Below are 21,049 nucleotides of genomic sequence, written 5' to 3'. Positions count from 1 at the left end.
AGGAAGCCGAGCTGCATTGTCCTCGGGGGCAAGAAAAGCCTGCCTGCATCTGAGCTAAAGTTCAAGAGGTCGCGGCTCATCTTAGGAGCACACACTTGGACCTCCCTGCCTTGTGACTTCTAGTGACAAGAAGGAGTTTCCAAGCCAGATTCAGAATTCAATGCCTTTTTTTCCTCCTAGCCCAGATCCCCTCAAAAAAATGCCACAACAGGGGATACAAATTTTTAACATACTTTATTGATTTAGGGGCCAAACAAGGCAGCATTTGGTCAGTTAAGAAAGGCACCTCATTGAAAATAATACATCACAGTGCTGACGAGTGATCCCAGTCACAGGATTTGAGGATGGAAAGGACAATCTTTGGATGACGTTGCTTAGGGCACTTGCTTGTTTATTAACAAGGGTCCCTTCCCACATTGTGGATGCAAGATGGCAAGAGTGCAGGGATGCTGGGTGGCTGCTGGGAGCTGACCCATGAGAACAGGGCGGGGACCAGTACATAGCAGTATGTGGTGGAGGAGGGAGACCAGCCCCGCCTTCCCCCAACTCCAGTAAACTTGATTGGCTGAGCCACAGCCCCCGTGAACACGCCCCCTCCCAATCTTTCCAATGCAGAGATGATCTTTCCATCTCGCGGTGCAAGGGAACCAAGGCCAGGAGTGGAAGCACCGCCATCCCAGGCTTTTGGAAAGACGGAGCAACAGTCTGACTTCCTGCATCCTCAGGCTGGCAACCCATGAGGCTCTGAGATAAAAACTGAGGTCTTAGGACATTTGGCTTTAAAAAATATTGTCACCAATCCACAGTAAATGAAACCTGGCTTCCTTAGAAACAATACTGCACCTCCCTATTTCTAGTTACAGCCTCTAATCAGGTTTTAAAAAAAAAATTAATTTCCCCCTTTTCCAGACTCCTCTATGACGTGTGAAAGAGACGGCTGATCACACTGTTGCTCTCCGTTACTCCTTTTGGGCCCTTGCCATTCCTCCCTCTCCATCCTCACCCTGACCACCCCTCCCCTCTGCCCAGCACCTAAGAGCAGGGATCACGCCGCGGGGTGATGAACAGTGGTGCAGTCTCGCCTGGCCTTCTGCTACTAGGCTGAAATAGAGAGGAAACAAGAGAGAACAAAACGGGTTTTTAAAAACCAAGTAAGTATCAGGGAAGGCTGGCATGCAGGTCCCAGCAACCAAATGTATCAGACACTGGACATTTCTGTCGGGAGAAAGCTCTCATGCCTGCTGAGGTTAAGGCCATGTAATTAAATGAAGCAAAAATCTAAATCCTGACCACCCCCCAAAAGGACGTATGCATCCTGCATGTTCTAGGTTCACCGGCAGCCAAATATGCACACGTGAATGTATACGGATGGGTGACAAGTATTTGAGGAGAATCACACACATTCAATTAGCAAACACTCAAGGACAGCCACCTCGAGGCCAAGTGGCTGCAGCTGTCCCCTGTGAAAGGGGAGTGGACTCCAGGATCTGTGAGGTCTCCCTCCCCCAGAGAAGGGCCCAAAGCCGCTGCAGACACAGCTCATAGTTTTGGTTTCACTCCTCTTCCCTGAAGTCATGTGCTTCCCAGAAATGCCCCATGGCAGACTAGGTTTCTGTTCAGAATGGGCGGAGTTAGTTTACAGGCAGGGAGGCAAGGCAGAGCAGAGCTGGCAGACACTCACTTGAACCAGACCAAAGGAAAGCAAGATGGCCACGTACCCACGCCCAGCTTCCAGGTGGACAGGGGACAAGCCCTCTCAGAGTTCCATAGACAGCAGGAGACTCAGGTCAGACGGGGACTGGGACTCTAGAGCCCACTGCACCAAGTCAGCAGATTGTGCCAGGGCTGGCAACGTTATTTACTGGGCCTGCCACTGGTTTTCCAATGGTTTTTCCAGAAGCTGCTGTTTTGTGGCCTCTTCCAACAGTCTATTAATTCATCTGTTTGCCTCAAGTCAAATAGCACAGCATGGACCTCAGGAAATGCTTAATAGATGGGGAACTGAAGTTAGGAGTAAAAGCTGGTTCCTGTCATAGTTGATCTTATTTTGGGTAATCTTTTCTTGGGGAGTCTGTGGAGAGAGTCTGAGTTTACAACAGACACATATGATTGCGGTTTCATATCCTGCAGAGACTGGGTTTGAGTAAACTCTAATGACAATGAGGCCAAGAACAGAGCACCTCCAAATCAGTTTTGTTCGTACTTGGACTGAGACCAACATTAAAAATGCAAACAAACCAACCTACCCTGGTCTCTCTGGGAAGTGGCCTGGCTGCTCTCAGATGCCCAGCCTGGATGTTCGGAAGGCAGCATGAATTCAAAAGGACCATCGATTTGGGTTTAATTCTTTGGCAACAATTCGGTTTTTACACACGGGGCCCAAGGGGTCCCTACTTTATAGCACTGTGATGCAGATCACAGAAAGTTTCCACCTTAGCCCAGATCTTTCTATGGTGATACCTCTACCAGTTATTTCTGAAATCTGTAGTGTATATGCCCTTTTCTTTTCACTAAGGGGAAAAAAAAAGAACAATCCCTATCCACATACTGACTTGTGGCTTTTCACTGTGGGGTAGAAAACAAGTGGAATTCCCTGCCAACATCTGCCATTGGGAACCTTGGCCCTGCTTGACTTTATGTGATCCTGGACTCCTACTCAGCTGTTGGGAGAGGGACCATGAGGTTCTAGAACTGTGGTACCTGGCCGATATCTGAGTTAGGCTATCTGGTAAAAATAAATAAAAATCAAGACTATGGCTGAAGAAGTAAACAGCTGGCAGAGCAATCTTGCCTGTACCTTAGAAAAAAGGAAGAGTGTACATGTATTTAAATCAACGAACACACGCACGCACACACACAGATGAGATGAGAGTTGCACACACGCTAAAGAGACATCAAGCAAGCGCTTTTTTAATCGGTACAACAAACGGTATTCTCGCTGGCCTTAGGAAGCTTCTCTCTGCCTGCTCTGTAATTCCCACCCTCCCTCAACAGGGATAGGAAGAAAGAAATTCCTTTTTGGACCCAACATTAGATAAACATAACCAAGTCTTTACATGTGGCTTTGGAGAAGGCCGCTAGGATGCTGGCAAACACGACGTCGGGGGTCTGGGTGGCATCGATGACAGAGTGGATCCCTCGTTTCCTGTAGTACTCCACCAGTGGGGTGGTCTGAGTGTGGTAAGCCTCCAGGCGGATCTTCAAGGCCTTCTCATTATCATCTGATCGGCGGACCAAGGGCTCCCCAGTGACCTGAGAGCAGGAAGGGGGCAATGTAAGTCTGGGACGGTTAGGAAAGTTCCTTATCTGATGATGCCAGGTGCAGATTTGTGATGCTGTCTGCTCCCAAAGTCCATCAGAGGGAAAGAAAGATGATCTAGATCCCCTCCACTGTGGAACTCTAAATAGCTTTGCAACTCCCAGGAAGTTGGTCCTAGGAGCAGACCAACTAGTCCGGAGGAGCCGGGCAGCCTGAGGCAGCAAAGTGTGAGGAAGGGGGTTTGTGGGAGGAAGACAGGCAAGGCCCTTCTCTCACAGCTTCTGCTCAGGCTGCTTGGCTTCCAAGATGAACAATTCTAGGATCAGAAGCAGGAAAGATAGAGGCCCTCGAGACTGAGAATACATAAAAAATCAGAGATGCATTTGCCATTGTAACCTTAGTTGGCAAAGTATTCGGTGTTTTCACTAGGGTGTCGGCCATCAGTGTTGTAGCAGTGGCAAGTAAATGAGAAAGAACTCTGAATGGCAGAGTTCCCAATCGTGGGATACGTGGCTATGCTGACACGAGGGCTCTGAAACCTGTAGGACCTGACGAACTTGTCTGAAGGGGCAAAGGCAAACCCAGGATTCTCACTCTCACCTGCATGTTCTAGAACAGGTGAAACAGACCTAGTACAGCAAATGTTACAGCGAATATGTACAAGACCCTCCCTGTCACATCTGAAAGCCACTGCAGACTGAGCACTTGGCAACGTTAATCCAGCCTAGACAGTCTGAATCTGTCAGACACAGCAGAGTCAACAGAGGGGACATTCTTCTAAAGTTAGGACCAATCAACACATCTCTCTTCAGTCCTGTTCTCTCAGCTTGGCTCTGCTTCTGGGCTTCCAAGCAGCCCTCTCCTGAGGTTAGTCAACCATTTAGATCACCATGATAACAGAGAGAGGCTGCGCTGGACCAAAGACAGGTATAAACCGGGCACTGTGAAGTAGCCAGTGCTGGTATCTACCTCAAAGTCAAATAATAAACCACCCGGGAAGGCGCTGTGTAGACAGAAGAGCCATGGCGCACGAGGTTTACTTTGTAGTGGTATTTCTCATGGTTAAGTTAATCATATTGGTAGGAATAAAGGGAAGATGGAAAGAACAGAAAACAAAAAGGAAGAAAGGGGAAGGAAGGAAAAGGAAATTTCCTGTCCTGGGTTTACATACGTCATCTTTCATGTGTTCCTTTGGGGGGTTGAACTCCTCGTGGTAGGAACGGCCACTCAGAGGGTGAATCAGCCTGAAAGACAGCAAACGAACATGAGTCAGGTTGCCTGAAAGTACCCCGGCACCCCAGGGGTCTCCAGGTTGATAAGCAACGACAGAGGAGCTGGACATGAGGACTTTACCCAGCCAGAACCCTGCTATAGGCATCTCTCGCTTGGGAAGATAGCCAGGCTTCCAGGAAGCTTATGCCAGAGGGAATATGTTTTCTACTTTGACCCAATATGATAATGACCGTCTGGCTGCTGAGGCTGGCGTTAAGCACCTAATTCAGGAACCCGGTGCTGGTCTTACACAGCCCTTCATTTTATTCACCCACTCGCCCAACAGACGTTTACTAAGTGCTTAGTCCGACTCAGGCGTCATACTGAATCCAGGGGCCGCACTGCAATGAATCAAGATGCCTGACCAAAAGCAGCGCTTATTCTAGTGGGAGGGACAAATGTGGAAAAAAACGAAAATAAATGTGACTATCCTTTAATAGATATTTGTACAACGTGCCATGGAGGCCAGAGGACAAAGAAGCTAACCCTATTTTATATCCCAGTTCAGTTACAAAAACCAGAAAGGTGTGATGGCGAAGTATTATGTCCTTTAGATGCAAACAGCACCAGACAGGGAGGCACCCCTGAAGCATCGAAGGGCCAAGCAATATGAACACTGGCACCAGGGGAAAGGACTTACTCAACAAGTCAGGAAGTGCCCAAGAATTAAGTGTTCAGCGGGTGCTGAAAACGTAGCTAGGCACCCCATCTCTGCTGGGCCCCCTTGGGCCACAAACTCGAGTTACTGACTGTGAGGGGCCATGCCATGGGAGCCCAGAAACCTAAGAAGGGAGGAAGGCAGGCCAAACACTGCCCAGCAGCCAGCCGTCTAGTTTCTCATGTTTGTGCCGACCTGGGCTTTCTTACTGAATGGATGCCTGCTCTCCTGATGAAGGTCTGTTACACCAGAGCTTCCCAACATTTTTTACCTCTTGGCGCCGGCAGAAGCATTTATGTGTTAAGCACTTGCGTGCTCCCCCTCCGGAATAGCCCAGGCCTACCCAGCTGCTCTGATGGCTGAGGGGATCCACATCTTGGCATATCCATTGGGAAAGTCTGGGTTAGACTATCAAAGCCTGGGCAGGGGCGCGCAGGTGGCTCAGTCGGTGGAGCGTTGGACTCTTGGCTTCAGCTCAGGTCACAATCTCAGGGTCATTAGATCAAGCCCCGCATCGGTTTCCACGCAGTGCAGTCAGTCTGCTTGAGATTCTCTCTCCCTCTCCCCCTTCCTTGGTCTCCACAGCACACTTTTGGGGAGCTAAGTGGTCCATTTACAGCACTGGTGGGGGCAAGGTGATGGCTGAGTAGAACAGGCTACACTGATGGCTATGCCTGTTGTCAGGCCCTCTTTTATTTGAGTCACTGGTGAGGTTCCTCTGGTGCCTCTATTGGGAGACCTGGGGAGAGGCTGCGGGGCTCGGCTACAGCTTTCCCTCTGCAAAGGCTTGCAAGCTCGAACATGGACCATGATTCTTCCCCTTCTGGAAAGCACAAGGCACACAGCAGCCCGGCTGCAGCAGACCTGACTCTCTCGTTTCCACATCCCTACATCTCTCGTTTACTTCGATTCCCTCAGCCCTCCAGATACAGACAACACATGGCTCCTTCCCCGCGCCCAGACTTCATTTTAAGAGGAATGCCAGGCTCACTCCCCGGAAGGGCAACGAAAGAAAGTCCAAGATCCAAGTTTTCGAAGTGGGACTGGTCTCAGTACCAACCACAACAGCTCTAAGGACCACTGAGCCTGACCTAGTGGTGGGGGTCGTGATGCGGAGGGACATGAGCCGGGATTCTAGAGCCGTTGCTGTCTTGAGGAGGACACTTCAGATGCCTGTTTTCTCAGCCACAAAGGACAGACGGCTTGAGACATTAGGACAGCCAACTGGTAGGATAATTAGGATATCGGAGAGCCAACACTGAGAAAGTTAAAACCCATAACCGCCAACCATACATATTCAAGACATAAAGTAATGACTCATAATATCGTCAGAAGTGAGGTCAGAGCTAATCAAAATTTACAGTGTGTTTTTATCATGCCAGATTTAAATAAGATCCAAATTAAACCAACTAGTCCCTGCCCCTTTTTCTTCCAACCCTCACTGTAGTGGACCGAGGCAGAAAGCCCACTTTCAGTGGTAGTTCTGCCACTGATCCACAGAGTGAATCTGAAAAAACTGCTTTACCCATCTGGTGTGTCCTTCTCTGTGAGGGAGGTGGTTGCACCATATCACTCACCCCCAAACCCAGACCCTGGGTCTTCTTCATGCTCTACAATAACCTTGTAATTTGCTCTTCAGCATCTCTTCATTCCCCACCAGCCAACCCCAGTCAAAAGCCTCCACAACTCCACATGGGGATCAGAATCATCCTCTTAGGTGGGCTCTTGTCTGTTTCTCTTTTGCCCCAGTTTAGCCTGTACGCCAGGGCCAAACTAATGTTCTTAGAATGCTGCTCCTGCCCTAACACCTCATGGTTTAAAAACGTCGCATGACTCCTAATCTGTCTACCCTCTTCACCCTGGCCAACCTTCCCCAGTCAAGCGCCCATCTGATCTTCCCAATAGCACTTTTTCTACCATCCAGTCCCGCAGATCATTCCTCCAACTCCGGAGAGACATTCTGCCACCACCCCTAGAGCTAGAGGCCCTCTCCTAACCCGTACTCATTCCCACCTCTACTCCCTTCCTGGAAAGCCTCACCGAAATCCTCTCCGCCCAGGAAGGTCATGTTTGACATTCCACCTCTCCTAGGCAGCCTTCCCTTTGCCCTCCCAGGCTCGCTCCTTAGGACTACCCAATGCGTTAATCAGCCCAGGTTTCTCGAATGGCTTGTAGACTCTCTGAGGTCAGAGATGGGCACATTGTTCTTCTGTACCCTCCAGTATGGCGCTACACACAGAACAGGCACCCAGAAACATGGGCTGATCGATGCAAAGGCCACCAGCGTCAATAAAGTGGATCCTACCATATCTAACGTAGCCCCTCAGGAAAACACCTGTCAACACTCACCCCGCTGCCTGTTTACATGCCTACCTCTGCCCTTGTAGATATGAACTACAGACCCATAGAAAAAATGTGCATCTTCATGAGGAAATCAACTTAGTAAAATTTACAACAAGAAAACATTCTCCTTCTAATTAATTCCAAAAGTTTACATGTACTAGGATGGTCACAGCATTAAATTAACAGCAGACAACTATAAAAAACACAACCGTACCACAATAAGGGGACAAGTGAGTAAATGATAGCTTGTCTACTGTGAAATACCAAGCAGCAAGCAAAAATAATGGTCACAGATGTCTGGTTCAAGATGGCAGACTGACTACCTTCCTGAGACTCCATCAAAATGACTAAGGGATATAAAAGCCACAGCCCACAATAAATATGAGAATAGGAGGAGGTCTATTAGTGGCCAAGATCTTCCCACATATTTCTGGAAGGCACAAAGCAGATGGCAGACTGGACAGGGAAACAGGGTAGAGGAAATTGTAGCCTAAAGCAGTGGCCCTTTCAGGGCAAACTTGTTGAGAAACAGAAGCATGTCTGTATTTAGCGGTGACTACTACAAAGAAACAAGTACTTTAAAGATTGTATTTATTTACTGTTTTTTTTTTTTTAAAGATTTTATTCATTTATTTGACAGAGAGACACAGCAAGAGAGGGAACACAAGCAGGAGAAGACGGAGAGGGAGAAGCATGCCTCCCACCGACCAGGGAGCCTGAAATGGGGCTCGATCCCAGGACCCTGGGATCATGACCTAAGCCAAAGGCAGATGCTTAATGACTGAGCCACCCAGACGCCCCTTTATTTACTGTTTTAAGTAAACTCTACACCCAATGTGGGGATCCGACCTCCAGTCCTACGACCAAGAGTTGCATGCTTCACTTGGCTAAGTCAGCCTGGTGCTCTAAGCAACATGCACTTTATTTATTTTTAAAGATTTATTATTTGAGAGAGAGAGAGTAAGAGAAGGAAAGAGTGAGGGGGTGGGCAGAGGAAGAGGGAGAGAGAATCTGAAGCAGACTCCGTGCTGAGCATGGTGCCGGACATCGGGTTGGATCTCACGCCTCTGAGATCACGACCTGAGCCAAAACCGATAGTCGGACACTTAACGGACTGAGCCCCCCAGGCGCCCTGAAACAAGTACAAAGCAACAGTGGGTTTGGCTGAGGTGGCTGTACCACGAGCAAAATTTTCCTCCATTTTCTAAACTTTGTGTAGGTGGTCATACTATTTTCACACTACAAAACCTACAGCAAGGTAGGGCAACTCCCAAATGAACCCAGATTTCAGGGCACTGGAGATAACCATGGAAGGAATGGCATCTTTCTGAGGCACCTACCGTAAGCAAGGCTCCGAACTACGCAGGTCATGGTATGTAAAATGCACAGCCGTTCCTCGAAGCGGGTCTTATTAACCCCACTCTACGCAGGAGGAACCAGCCTTGGATAGATTAAGAAAGTTGTCTAGGGTCAGAGTTAAAAGGTGACAGGCCTGAGATGCTGTCTGCCTTCAAACCCCTTGCTCTTCTTTCCGCGTATCTCCATCCCATGTCACATACAAGACCAGCCCATGTAAAAATGGCACTACGCTGCCTGGCTGGGATCAGGCAAGAGCAGTTTTGCTGGTCTGATAAAGCTCTGAGGAGGCAGGACCAGGAGGGGCCTTCAGAGGACAAATACCTTCCTGTGATTCTTCGGATCAGCAGAGAGTCTGGGATGCTAAATTCAACCACAGAGTCAAGCTTCTCTTTCCTCTTCTCCATGAGGTCGTCGAGCTGCAAGAGAGTACTATATGGCCCATCTAAGCTACCAGAGCTTGATCAGAGCCGTTTCCCTCAAAGGAATTATAAGATAAAGGGCCAAGAGTTCGTTTTCATACATTAGTGACACAAATGCAAGGCACCTACCATTTCTGCCTGTCTCACGGTCCGAGGGAAGCCATCTAGAAGAAAGCCATTTTTGCATCGAGGGGTCTCCAAATTCTTCTCAATGAGCTCTACTACCATTTCATCGCTCACCTGGAAGTTAAGAACAAGACAGCCTTGGGTTTAAATCTGTTAATTAGGTGACATGAGCCCAACTCCAGGGCCACAAGTTTGTGTCTCTATAACCTGATTAAACAGCATGTCTTCTTGACCCCAAAGAAGCAAATATTAGAGCAAATGTGGAATGGCTCCACATGCCAAAGAAAATTCAGTTTCATGACTTTTGTGGTTGCCACATATGTGTTCTCCTCCCTGGAGATTCTCTTGTGTCCCAACTATCTGGGTGAGGGAAGAGGATCCCACTGCCCGTCACCTGGACAGGAGGTTCTCGTGTCTGAGGTCCTGAGGACCTCACCAGCCATTAGCCAGGATCCTTTCCATCAGATAATAGCTCATCAGCTGTCCTCAAGGCACAAGAAAGATGAGGGCTTCTAGCTGAGAGATCACTGAGGAGGGCTCCATGGGAGAATGGGGCTCGACCAAAATGCAGGAAGGTACCAACCTTCCCTGTTTCACAATTCTGATCAGGCGAACAGTAAAGTGGTTCAGGCCATCCTGGACATGAGGTAACAGAGAAGGCTGCTGAACTGGCAAGACTGGGTCAGAGCCAAGGAAATGAGGTGCCAGCCCAAAGCACCTCTTAGTTGCTCTAAAAGCCCTAATGAGGACCCCTCCAGCTTCCAAAAACTGGTTTTCCTCCTGAGCTTGCATAGAAACAGAGTTCCCTACCAGTATGACCGTGAAGGCTGCTAACACTTTTATCTCCTGGGACCTGCTGTGAACTTGGGGACAAAGTACAAGCTCTGTGACGAAGTCAAGGCTGGAGATAAGCAATCTCATGGCCATACCCCAATTTTTTCTCAGTACAAGATCTTATGCCAAGACCCAAAGTCCAAATTATCTAGCTTTCTGGCTTAGCTCAAGGTCTCACAAGTACGAAGGGAAAGCTAGAGATAAAGGGGCAGGTGGGCGGGTAGGGGTACGCCAGATACAGCTATGCAATCACAAAGCCTGCCAGGAGGTAATTCGGGGATAAAGATAAAGCCAAGGCCTTCCCCAACCAACATTCTGAGATTCGAGAAGACCAGAGGGCCAAGCACAAAATGACTTCTGAAGGTGATTCCCAGATGATAAACATACCTTTTTCTACTCCCCTTCCCCCAAAATGGTATCTGATCATCTTCATGTATGAACTTAAAATAGTGAAATGTTGGGCACCTGGGTGGCTCTGTCAGTAAAGTGTCTGCCTTTGGCTCAGGTTACGATTCTAGGATCCTGGGATAAAGTCCCGCATTGGGCTCCCCGCACAGCAGGAAGTCCACTTCTCCCTCTCTTGCTCTCTCTCCGTCAAATAAAAAAAATAAAATATATATTTTAAAGATTTTATCTGTTTATTTGACAGAGAGAGAGATCACAAGTAGGCAGAGCGGGAGGCAGGGGTGGGGTGGGGGGGGGGCGGGGAGGAGGGAACAGACTCCCCGCTGAGCAGAGAGCCCATGTGGGGCTCAATCCCAGGACCCTGAGATCATGACCTGAGCCAAAGGCAGAGAGGCTCAACCCACTGAGCCACCCAGGCACCCCCCAAAAAATAAAATCTTAAAAGAAACCAGGGAAGATGTTATGGAAGCAAATGGTTTGTAACCTTGTAGGTACTTACAACACAGTGTATCTTCTTGCTCATGAATATTCTATACTATAACCATTGTTTCTGTAGTTTAATTAAAATGTTTTCTTGGTGTTCCAGGTTATTAAAATCCCTGAAGGTGATTTCCAGAGGCCAACTCCCAGAATAACTCAGTTACAATTAAGCTCTGGCGCTAATCAAAGAAGATTTAGTGGATAATAGATTGTAATCATCCAAATAGATCAACTGGCCTACAAATATAAGAAAATGCTATTATATCCCCCAAGTAGGAGGAATTATTACTTTCATCAGTCACCAAGCAACTCCACTGTTAGAGACACAGAACACAGAGCCACAAAAACAGAGTTAAAACACCCTATGGTTTCCTGCATTCTCTCTTGGATATATCCTTGAGTTCTGGCCTAGGGATGGCAGTTTCATTTCTGGCTCTAAAACCAGGGCCTATTACAAAACGCATCAGCACAAAAGAACCTCAAGAATACTATAAATAGGGGCACCTGGCTGGCTTTGTCAGTAGGGCACGTGACGCTTAATCTCAGGGTTGTGAGTTCAAGGCCCACATTGGGTGTAGAGCCTACTTAAAAAAAAAAAAAAAAAAGAAATACCGTGAATAAAATAAATGCCACACATTCAGAATGTACCACATAACCTGCTACCCTAGAAGCCTGTGCAGTGGGTGAGTTTGTGAGAACACCCCGCAGCACAGGGCTGTCCAACAGAACTTTCTACAATGATGGAAACGTTCTAAAGCCGCACTGGCTAACAAACCTTTGAAATGCGGCCAGTGAGACTGAGCAGCTGAATTTTCAATTCAAGGAAATCTCAATTAATACCCATGGTTCCACGTGGCCAGTGGCCACCAAAGGAGGCAGTGCAGACTGAGACGCAGGAATATCCACATTCACTGGGACCACCGAACCTACCAGTTTCCCGGCATCCATAGTGGCCTTCAGCTTTTTCCCCAGTTCTGAGCCAGATGCAACCATGGCCCTCAGCATGTCCCCAGTGGCCAAATGGCAGACGCAGAAGTTTTCGGCCAATTTGGGTGCCTGTGGAGGGGAAGATGAAAACCAAGACAGAATTAACACTGAAGGCCCTGGCATCAGGCTGCCCGGGGGTGAGTCTGGCCCTGTCACTGGCTCAGTGGACTTTGGCCAATGCCCGATTTCCTTACCTGGAATAGGGATAAAAGTACCAGATGTTATAGTCCAATGTAGAACAATTATAGGGTCACAGTAAGATTTCTACGGCAGAATGCCTGTAAAGCACTGAAAACTGCCCCTAGCACACAGGAAGTGGTCATAAATATTAGCTATTCTCACAACTTCCACCAGACACGCCCTAGTGACACAAAAGCCTCAGTTTACAAATGGGAAGAATCAAAACAGCAGTATCAGTACCTCTCAGGGTTGCTGAAAAGTTTATTTATTTTAAAAAAGATTGTATTTATTTATTTGACAGAGAGACACTGTGAGAGCAGGAATACAAGCAGGGGGAGTGGGAGAGGGAGAAGCAGGCTTCCTGCTGAGCAGGGAGCCACCCAATGTGGGGCTCGATCCCAGGACCCTGGGATCATGACCTGAGCCAAAGGCAGATGCTTAACTGACTGCACCACCCAGATGCCCCTTTATTTAAAGATTTACTTTTTATTTTTTTAAGATTTATTTATTTACTTATTTGACAGACAGAGCTCACAAGTAGGCTGGGGGAGGAGGGCAGGGCAGGCTCCCTGCTGAGCAGACAGCCCGATGCGGGGCTCAATCCCAGGACCCTGAGATCATGACCTGAGCCGAAGGCAGACGCTTAACCCACTGAGCCACTCAGGTGCCCCTATTTTAAGATTTTTATTTTGAAGTAATCTCTATGCCCAATGTAGGGCTCAAACTTACGACCCAGAGATTAAGAGTCATACTGGTGGAGCCGGCCAGGCGCCCCAGCTGCTTAGAAGTTGAAATGAGTTCATGTAGATCAACCACTCAACACAATGCCTGGTATATAATGTGTTGAACGAACATTTGCCAAAGAAATGAATGCACTACTGTCAAGTAAGGTGACCAGGGGCCTGGGAGGTAGCCTGGGGCCAGGTGAGGAATGCGGGTTTCCCCTCAGGTATATCTGGTTCTTCCCCTTTCCTCTCAGAGCCTCAGTTTCCTGATCTGTTTAAGATGAGGGCAAAAAGTCTCCATCTCAGAAAGTAGCTGTGAGGATGAGATAGGATACATAAAAAGAGCATTTGGCCAACAGTATATACTTACATAGTAGTTTTAGGAGGCAGAATAACCTTTTGGTTAAGAGCGTGGGCTTCAGAGTCAAAATTCCTGGGGTTCAGACACCAGTCGCTAGATATGTGACTTGAGAAAAACTGTATCACCTTACTGCCTTTCAAATCTCCTCTAAGTCGAATGGAAACAGTAGCAGGCCCTCCATCACTGGGCTGATGGGATCAAATGGAGCTCAACATATATACACCGGGACAGACACAGAGTAAACACTCTGTGAACTTTAGCTGGCACTGCAGCCCCAGCCCTAATTCCACGTTCATTCATAGAGAAAGAAAACACTGACGCCCCCTCCAAGAACCCTGCTGGGAGCCAGGAAAACAAGACATGGATTCTGGCCTCTACAGGCTCCTAGTTTGGTGGACAACACAGCAGAATAAAGACCAGAACAGGAAGAACTCTGAACAATACAACCGGAGTACCCTCCTCACCCCACCCCTCCACCCTGCAGAATTCACAAGGAATTGAATCAGTTCAAGAAGCTTGATATTTAGTGTTCTGGTTCAACTGTTTCAAAAATTAAGTAGGGTTGGATTCTTATTCCAGCCAGTGCACTGGGAGTTTTCTTAGTTGCACACAGGAAAGGGAAATAGATGGGGCTCAGTGTAGCAAATTCTAGTTTGATTCATGGACTGATTCAGTTCAAGCAAAGACATGACTTCACAGCAAAATGGAATCCAGATGAAGGAGGTGTTAAAAGCTGCACTTTGGAAAACCAGTGAGGGTCAGGACCCTCTGGCAGTGGAAAACCTTCTGGCCCTCCAGGTTGGTGGCCACACCCCCAGAGAACTGAGCTTTTCTGCCAATCTTTCTCCTCGGTTGTTGAAGTTAACCTGGGGGAACATTATGGAGACCGGGATTGTGCGGTTCGGGATGATGGGATTCTACAGCTGTGTGACCTTGGGCCAGTTACTTAACTTCTCAGCATCTGTTTCCTCACCAGTCGGTTGGGGATGTCTATCTACTTGATTGGGCTGTCGTGAGGATAACAACATTGGGCTGGTTTGAGGAAGTAAAGTATCCAAAACATTAAGACACACAGTGGGCATTTAATAGAAGACTTCCCTCCATGGTCTTTCTTTTTTGCATTACTCTACTTGCAACCTACAGAAGCATTCTGATGAAATAACTGGACTGTTTAATCCCCATCCCCTCACACTTCAAGATTATGCTTCAGGGCACTGCTTCTACTCCAGACCACCAGGGGATGCTGCTAAAATGCAGATTCTGATTCCACAGGGCGGGGCCTGAGCATCTGCATTTTTAACAAGCTGGTAGGCCTGGCTGTCCTGTTGGCCCCTGGACCACACTCTTGCTGCTCGAGGCCCTGAGTCACTTGTGTCTCACTGGCCATGAACCAAGAAACAGGCTCATCACCTCTGTGAGAACCCTGTGGGGGAAGAGGTGGGCTTTTGTGGGAGGCACGGGTACGAATGGCTGAAACCGCCAGACAGGCAGCATGGTGGGTGGGTTTAATATCTTCAGTCTTCAGTGTATTACCACAGTCATCTGGAGCACATGCTAAAAATATAAAGCCAGGCCCACCCTTAAAGTTTATGCCTGAGAGGTTCTCAGGCAGCACCCAGGGATTCTGATGCACAGTCTGTGAAACCCCCGGGGGCAGTGGGACAAGACTGGGTTTTTGGTGGTACAGATCTGGGTTGGAAACTAGGACCCGCAATTTACTCACTGTGCTCCCCCTGAACAAGTTATGCTGCCTTCTTAAAGCCACAGTGTCTTCATCCCTGGAGTCCAGACAATAATGTCTACTCTCAGAGCTATTATGGGGACTTAATAAAATTATGTATGCAGAAGCATTCAGCACAGTGTCTGGCATTCAGGGAAATAAAGGGAAGCTATTAGTTGTTGAGGTTTGATTTAATCTCAAACTCATGTGTTTTCTCACTTTGAAATTACCTCTCTGCCTCTGTCTTTCCCACTCCCACATCCCATGCTCCTGAATACGTAGCTGGAATCATCTCCTAAAATATTGTTGGGCGTGCCCCCCATCCCCAACACCTACACACACATTCAGAAGCCTTCCATGTCTCCTCAGTGCAACAGGGGAGAAGTCCAAATATCTTAGTCTAGCACTCAGTGTCCTCCATAATCAACTTCCTACACAGCCTAAGCTCTTCAAATTTACCTCCACCTTCAAATTTACCTATCTGCCTTGCACCACTGTGAACAGCAGCTCTATGTATGGTTCCCGAATACATAATGTAAGCATCTCTGAGGATCTTAGCTCCTCTCCCTTCTACTCTTCCCTACTCTTCCCAAATTCTGAGCATATCTCTCTCAAAATACTCTCACCTATCCTTTGTTCCTCTGATAAGGACTCATCAACATCAGCTGAGTGTTTGCAACATGCCAAGGGATTTTTCTATGCAGTTTTACTGCAGTTAGTATGCATAATATGTAACAAACCCAGGAGGTAGGAACTATTTTTAATCTGTATTTTATAAATGAAATTCAGAGGCTAATTGCCCAAGATCACATAGCTAGTAACATCAGAGCTGGCAAGCCCTAGCACTTATCCATGATATATGGCCTTATTAAAAAACAGCAATAACAACCCACAGAGCCTTAGTGGCTGTTTCTGAGGAAAGGGTGCATGTGTGTATGTGTATGTGTGTGCGCCCGCCTGGAAGGGAGCACAGGAGGATTTTGCCATGCTGGCAACATTCTGTTTCTTAACATGGATGTAAGCCGCCCAAGGGTAATTGTGAAAATTCATGTTGTGAAGATCCATCAAGCTGCTCACTTATAATATGTGTACCTTTCTCCATGTACAGTATACCTCAATAGAAAGTTTTTTAAAAAGCACAGAAACCTGTGTTTGAGTATCACTTCTGCCTCTTAACTTACCATGGAACCTTAGGCCAGGGATTCTTCGAGACTATTTCCTCATCTATAAATTGGGGCTAACGATACCGACATTACGGGCTGGGTAGGAGGAAGAATGGAATACTCTCGACAAATGACAGTTCTTGTCCTAACCCTAAACTAATCCTAGCATTTGTCAGTCACTCATCTGACACGTTCCGTGTGGTACTTCGCACTGGTACAGGTTGTGCGCGTGCTGTTCAGTTCTGCCTCTACACCCAGACTAGTGTCAACTATGAAAGATGGTGACTCTGCTCAGGAACCAGTCATGGATTCAAATTCTGCTTTTGCTACTTCTTTATGCCTATCCTGGGGCAAGGTACAGCATTTGGGCCTCAGTTTATTAGTACAAAGGGCATGGATAAGAACAGGACCTACCTTCTAGGGCTGTAGGGTTAAATCAGACGACACGTGGAATCTCTGACTAGGGGCCTGTCACATAACTGAGCAAAGGGTGACTATTTGTTGTACTGTATCTTCTTGAGGGCAAGGGCTGCTCTCTGCATCTCTAACACCAAAACAATCAAGCACAATATGCATAGGGTAGGAGAAAATCTAACCCAGGGTAGGAGATAGCCAATAAAAGAGCAGGGGCTTGGGAGCCATTCAGGTGGCGGATCTGCAGATAACTTGCTATGTAAACTAGAGAACAGGCCCTCTGAACTTCAGTTTCTCTAACTGTAAAAAGGGGAATAAAAGTATGGGTCTCACAGAGGTGTCATGTCGCTGCACTGATACAGCTGACAGAGACTGGCCTGTAAGAACTGGTATAAGCTGTACACATGCAAAAAACTGTGAACGGGGCGACAGAGACACCTCGGTCACGCTATCTGGTTGCTGCTTGAAAATAATTTGTGAAGGGAGAGTGGATGGGGAAGCAATGGCCACCAGCTGATGGTTCTTGGGGCTGGATAATGGGTAGATGGGGACCAGTCTTCTTTTGTATTCAAACTTGAGGCACCTCCGTGGCTCAGTTCGTTTGTTTGACTCTCGATTTCGGCTCAGATCATGATCTCAGAGGATGGGGAGATCAAGCCTCTTGTGGGGCTCTGCAATGGGCATGGAGCCTCCTTAAGATTCTCTCTCCCTCTGCCCCACCTCCACTGCCTTCCCCTCACCCCCACCCCAGGTCACGTGCTCTCTCTCTCAAAAAACAAAAAAACCCCACAAATTCTTAAAAAAAAAAAAAAAAGTTAGGGGGTGCTGGGTGGCTCAGTCGGTTAAGCATCTGCCTTTGGCTCAGATCATAATCCCGGGGTCCTGGGACTGAGCCCTGTGTTGGGCTCCCTCCTCAGTGGGGGTCTGCTTCTGCTTCTCCCTCTGCCCTCAGTCCCCCTCCCCCATCTTGTGCTTTCTAACTCACCCCCTCTCAAAATAAATAAAATCTTAAAAAAAAAAAAAATTAGGGAGTCACCCTAATTAGGGTGCCTAAAATTAGCCTCCCTAAAAAATTAGGGAGTCACTGACTGCTAGCTCAGTCAGTGAAGCATGAGACTTCAGATCTTGAGGTCTGTGAGTTCAAGCCCCACATTGGGGAGTAGAGCCTATTCAAAGAAAAAAAATAAATATAGGATGTGTTTGTAGACTAAATGCTGCTGGATGCTGCCACTTTGCAACCTCTGATTTATGAACACTACTGTTTTTATTTTACTTTTTTTTTTTTAAAGATTTTATTTATTTGACAGAGAAAGAGACAGTGAGAGAGGGAACACAAGTAGGGGGAGTGGGAGAGGGAGAAGCAGGCTTCCTGCAGAGCAGGGAAGAGCCAGCCAGGTGCCCCTGCTGTTTTTTTTTTAACTCCATAAAACTACAACCACTAGTATTCCTTTTGTCCCACTTACGAAAAGAAAGGTGTACAGAGGTTAAAAGACTTGTTTCCTCAAGTCCCAATTACATCTCCTTCACTTCCACAAAGCCTTCTCTGACCAACACTTGCTGTATGCACACCCTTATAAATCAGCTCATAAGTATAATTTCCTTCAAAACTTCCTGAATACATCACTCTTTACACTGAAATACATCCGGTTGGAAGGGAAAGGAAATGTGTAAGATGAGGAAGTCAATAATTATTAAACACCTGTGATGTGCCAGGTTGTCATTTAGGTATGTAGGGATGCTTTTACACATGTATATAACACATTCTTCCAAAATCCTTGTCAGCTTTTGGTCTGTATGAGTAAGGACCCTATCAGTCTTGTTCACTGCTCTATCTCCAATGTTTGGTACTCATAAAATGTTGAATAAGTAAGGTGGGTATTTTCACCATTTTTCAGGTGAAGACATTCAGGTTTAGAAGTTACAAAGCTTGCTAGACTATAAAACCCTTGTCTCAGCACTGGGATGGGTTGTTCATTACACAACTAATAAAATTATTAACTTCTGTATGAACTAAGAAAAACTAATTGATGCATTTGAGCTACCCTGTTTGTAGTCACAGCAAAAATTTGCAGAGTCTGGGATTAAATATTCTTCGGCTGCAGTTTCCCTAATAACGGAGGGTGATAGCAACAGGAAAGAGACTTCAAAGTTAATGGAGGTCAAGGGGATTAGGTAACAGTGAGTTCCAAGGATGAATCAGCTCCAGCTAGGGAAAGTGGTCGTTCTTGACCTAGTGCCCAGAGCCAAAAAGCAATTATCACAGGAATGACCTGTATCTCCCAGACTTCCCTTGTCATCACCCACATTAATCTGTGTTCTTCAACCATTTCCAACTCCATCAAGTGCTAAGTGATGTGCTGGGTGCCAGAGGGGTCTCAAGAATGAGTTAGACAAGATCTTTTCAAGTGCTTTTCAAAATCTTTTCAAGAAAAAGTGGGCACAGAGCTGTCCCCTGAACACCATTCACTTAGTGCTCAGGACTTTCAGGAATTCCATCTTAAGCAGCTAACGACCAACAGGAACCTGTGGCCTGGAGGGCAATGCCAGACCTTAAGCAGGAAGGGGACACTGATAATCCAACCTATGGTCTTCCAAATCTTAAAAGGAGATCATAAATCCCAGCTCTGATCTACAGGTCCATTACAGCCCTGACACCAAGTGAGGACCCGCAGCCTGCTAAGGTAGAAGGTAACTTTAGAGTCCCAACTCCTGGAGTCCCATGGCTCCTGAGGCTCCATTCCAGACTGCATGAAGTCAATTTTGATATCTTCGGAAAGCAACCTAACCTCTCTGGGACTGTTTTCTTACCTGTATGTTGATACCGTCTCTCATTTCCCCCAACTTACCTGGCTCAGGTAGGTCATACCTGATTTCTCTTAGAACTCTTAATCAGCACACCCCAGTTCCCCCGCTGTCTCACGTGCTAAAGATGCTCCTCCACCTTCAGTCATTAACCCTAACCAGGAAGGTTCCCCTACCCCAAATGCCTGGAACATAACCCTGGACAAGACACTCCAACATTGTCCCTGACTCCACTCAGGCTGTAATCTAGATGCTTCAACCAAAGGCTCACCCTACCGCTCAAATCCTCTCAGCTTTTAACTCCTTAAGGAATCTAAATCAGTCCTTTGATCCCAACATGACACCTCAATTCGAGATCCCTCCAGAACTCTAATCCTAACTCAGACTTCCCCCGATCTCCAACTGGACCCTCTCCCAAACGCCTCCCCAGAACCCTCCCACACCCTCCCCAGGCCTAGGCTCCAGGTCCCGCTTCAGGGCTATCTGGAGCTCCGGCCGTCCTGACCTTGGAGTTCCACAGGCTCCGCCGCCAAGCCCGCCCCTGGAGCTCACCTGGGTACCCTTGCCGGCCCCGGGAGGCCCCAGGAGCACGGCCCGGATGCCTTTGGGACACTCTGGGGCCGGTTCGGGCGCGGGGACGTTGGGAGCCATGGCCGCCAAGCCTCTCACCGCTCAAGCCGCCAGCACACACCTCGCAGGTCCAGCGCTTCCAGTCTAGCGCGCCGCGCACGCCACGCACGACCCGCTCGCCACTAACACTGGTCCGCCGCCACGTCCGTCAGGTTGCTTCTCCCGCCCCCGAACGTGATGGACACTTCAATTTACCAACCATGAGGCGATATTGTAGAAAGCTGCTTTTGATTGGACAGAATCTGTACGGGAGTAAGGAAGGGGCGGGCGATCATATTCTGAGGCGGGGTTGGGGCTCCCGGCGGGTGTGTGGAGTGGGCGGGAAAAAGTGAAGTAAGACCTGAGGCCCGGCTGGGAGTTCTAGTTTGGCTTTGACAGTTAATGACACCGGCAACTCCGGTAAAGCCCTATGCAATTGCTTCTGGGAGTGCAAATGGGTGAACTCAGTCTTCGAAGACAAGTTGATACTATGTATCAAATATTCTTTGGCCCAACAACTGCGCTTCCAGGAATTAAAGATATAATCAAAGAAAGATATGCGTGAAGATTTGTGTAACAAAGACGTTACTTGTAGCACAACAGCCTAAAAGCCTCAAAAAAGCAAACCAAAAGACAAAACAAAAACAAAGTCAATATCCCAAATATTCAACAAGAGATTGGTTAAATAGATTGCAACAAATTTGTATTCTGAATCCCCCCCCCCCTTGTATAAAATATTTAAACACATGGGAAAATGTTCACCAAACAGGATACAAAATTGCAGATACAACAAAATCCCACTTTTGAGTTACAAGTGATGATCTCTGTACACTGTGATTACAGGAGCCTCTGCCATTCTTCGTGCATGTTTATATTTTCAAAAAGTTCTATAATAAGTTCTGTAATAAACAGATACTACTTTTATAATAAGAA

General features: G+C 47.4%; 1 protein-coding gene across 3 annotated transcripts; it reads right to left on the bottom strand.

The window, feature by feature from the left end:
* Positions 1-215: 215 nt before the first annotated feature.
* Positions 216-20,228, bottom strand: AK2 (adenylate kinase 2). Of its 3 annotated transcripts, XM_047726596.1 has the most exons (7): positions 20,060-20,224; positions 12,086-12,211; positions 9,440-9,550; positions 9,213-9,307; positions 4,431-4,503; positions 3,057-3,252; positions 216-1,101 (listed from the first exon to the last, which is right to left on the bottom strand). In XM_047726596.1, the coding sequence occupies exons 1-7, from the start codon at positions 20,156-20,158 to the stop codon at positions 1,097-1,099; spliced, it is 705 nt and encodes a 234-aa protein (XP_047582552.1). In that variant the 5' UTR covers positions 20,159-20,224; the 3' UTR covers positions 216-1,096. The 3 variants fall into 3 exon arrangements, with proteins under 3 accessions (XP_047582552.1, XP_047582551.1, XP_047582553.1); XM_047726595.1 differs by lacking the exon at positions 216-1,101 and having other exon boundaries at positions 2,885-3,252; positions 20,060-20,226; XM_047726597.1 differs by lacking the exons at positions 216-1,101; positions 3,057-3,252; positions 9,213-9,307 and having other exon boundaries at positions 4,432-4,503; positions 20,060-20,228.
* Positions 20,229-21,049: the final 821 nt, after the last annotated feature.

The sequence above is a fragment of the Lutra lutra genome, chromosome 4, assembly GCF_902655055.1.
Source record: "Lutra lutra chromosome 4, mLutLut1.2, whole genome shotgun sequence".
Classification (NCBI taxonomy): Eukaryota; Metazoa; Chordata; class Mammalia; order Carnivora; family Mustelidae; genus Lutra; species Lutra lutra.
The sequence above is the reverse complement of the archived record's forward strand: the minus strand, read 5'-3'. Positions and strand labels throughout refer to the sequence as shown.

Coding starts and splice junctions, on each gene's coding strand:
- AK2 (XM_047726595.1), bottom strand. CDS start 20,158: ATGGCTCCCAACGTCCCCGCGCCCGAACCGGCCCCAGAGTGTCCCAAA. Junction 9,308..9,439: donor CCGTGAGACAGGCAGAAATG/GTAGGTGCCTTG, acceptor ACTCTCTTGCAG/CTCGACGACCTCATGGAGAA. Junction 3,253..4,430: donor AGGAACACATGAAAGATGAC/GTATGTAAACCC, acceptor TCCTGCTCTCAG/GTCACTGGGGAGCCCTTGGT.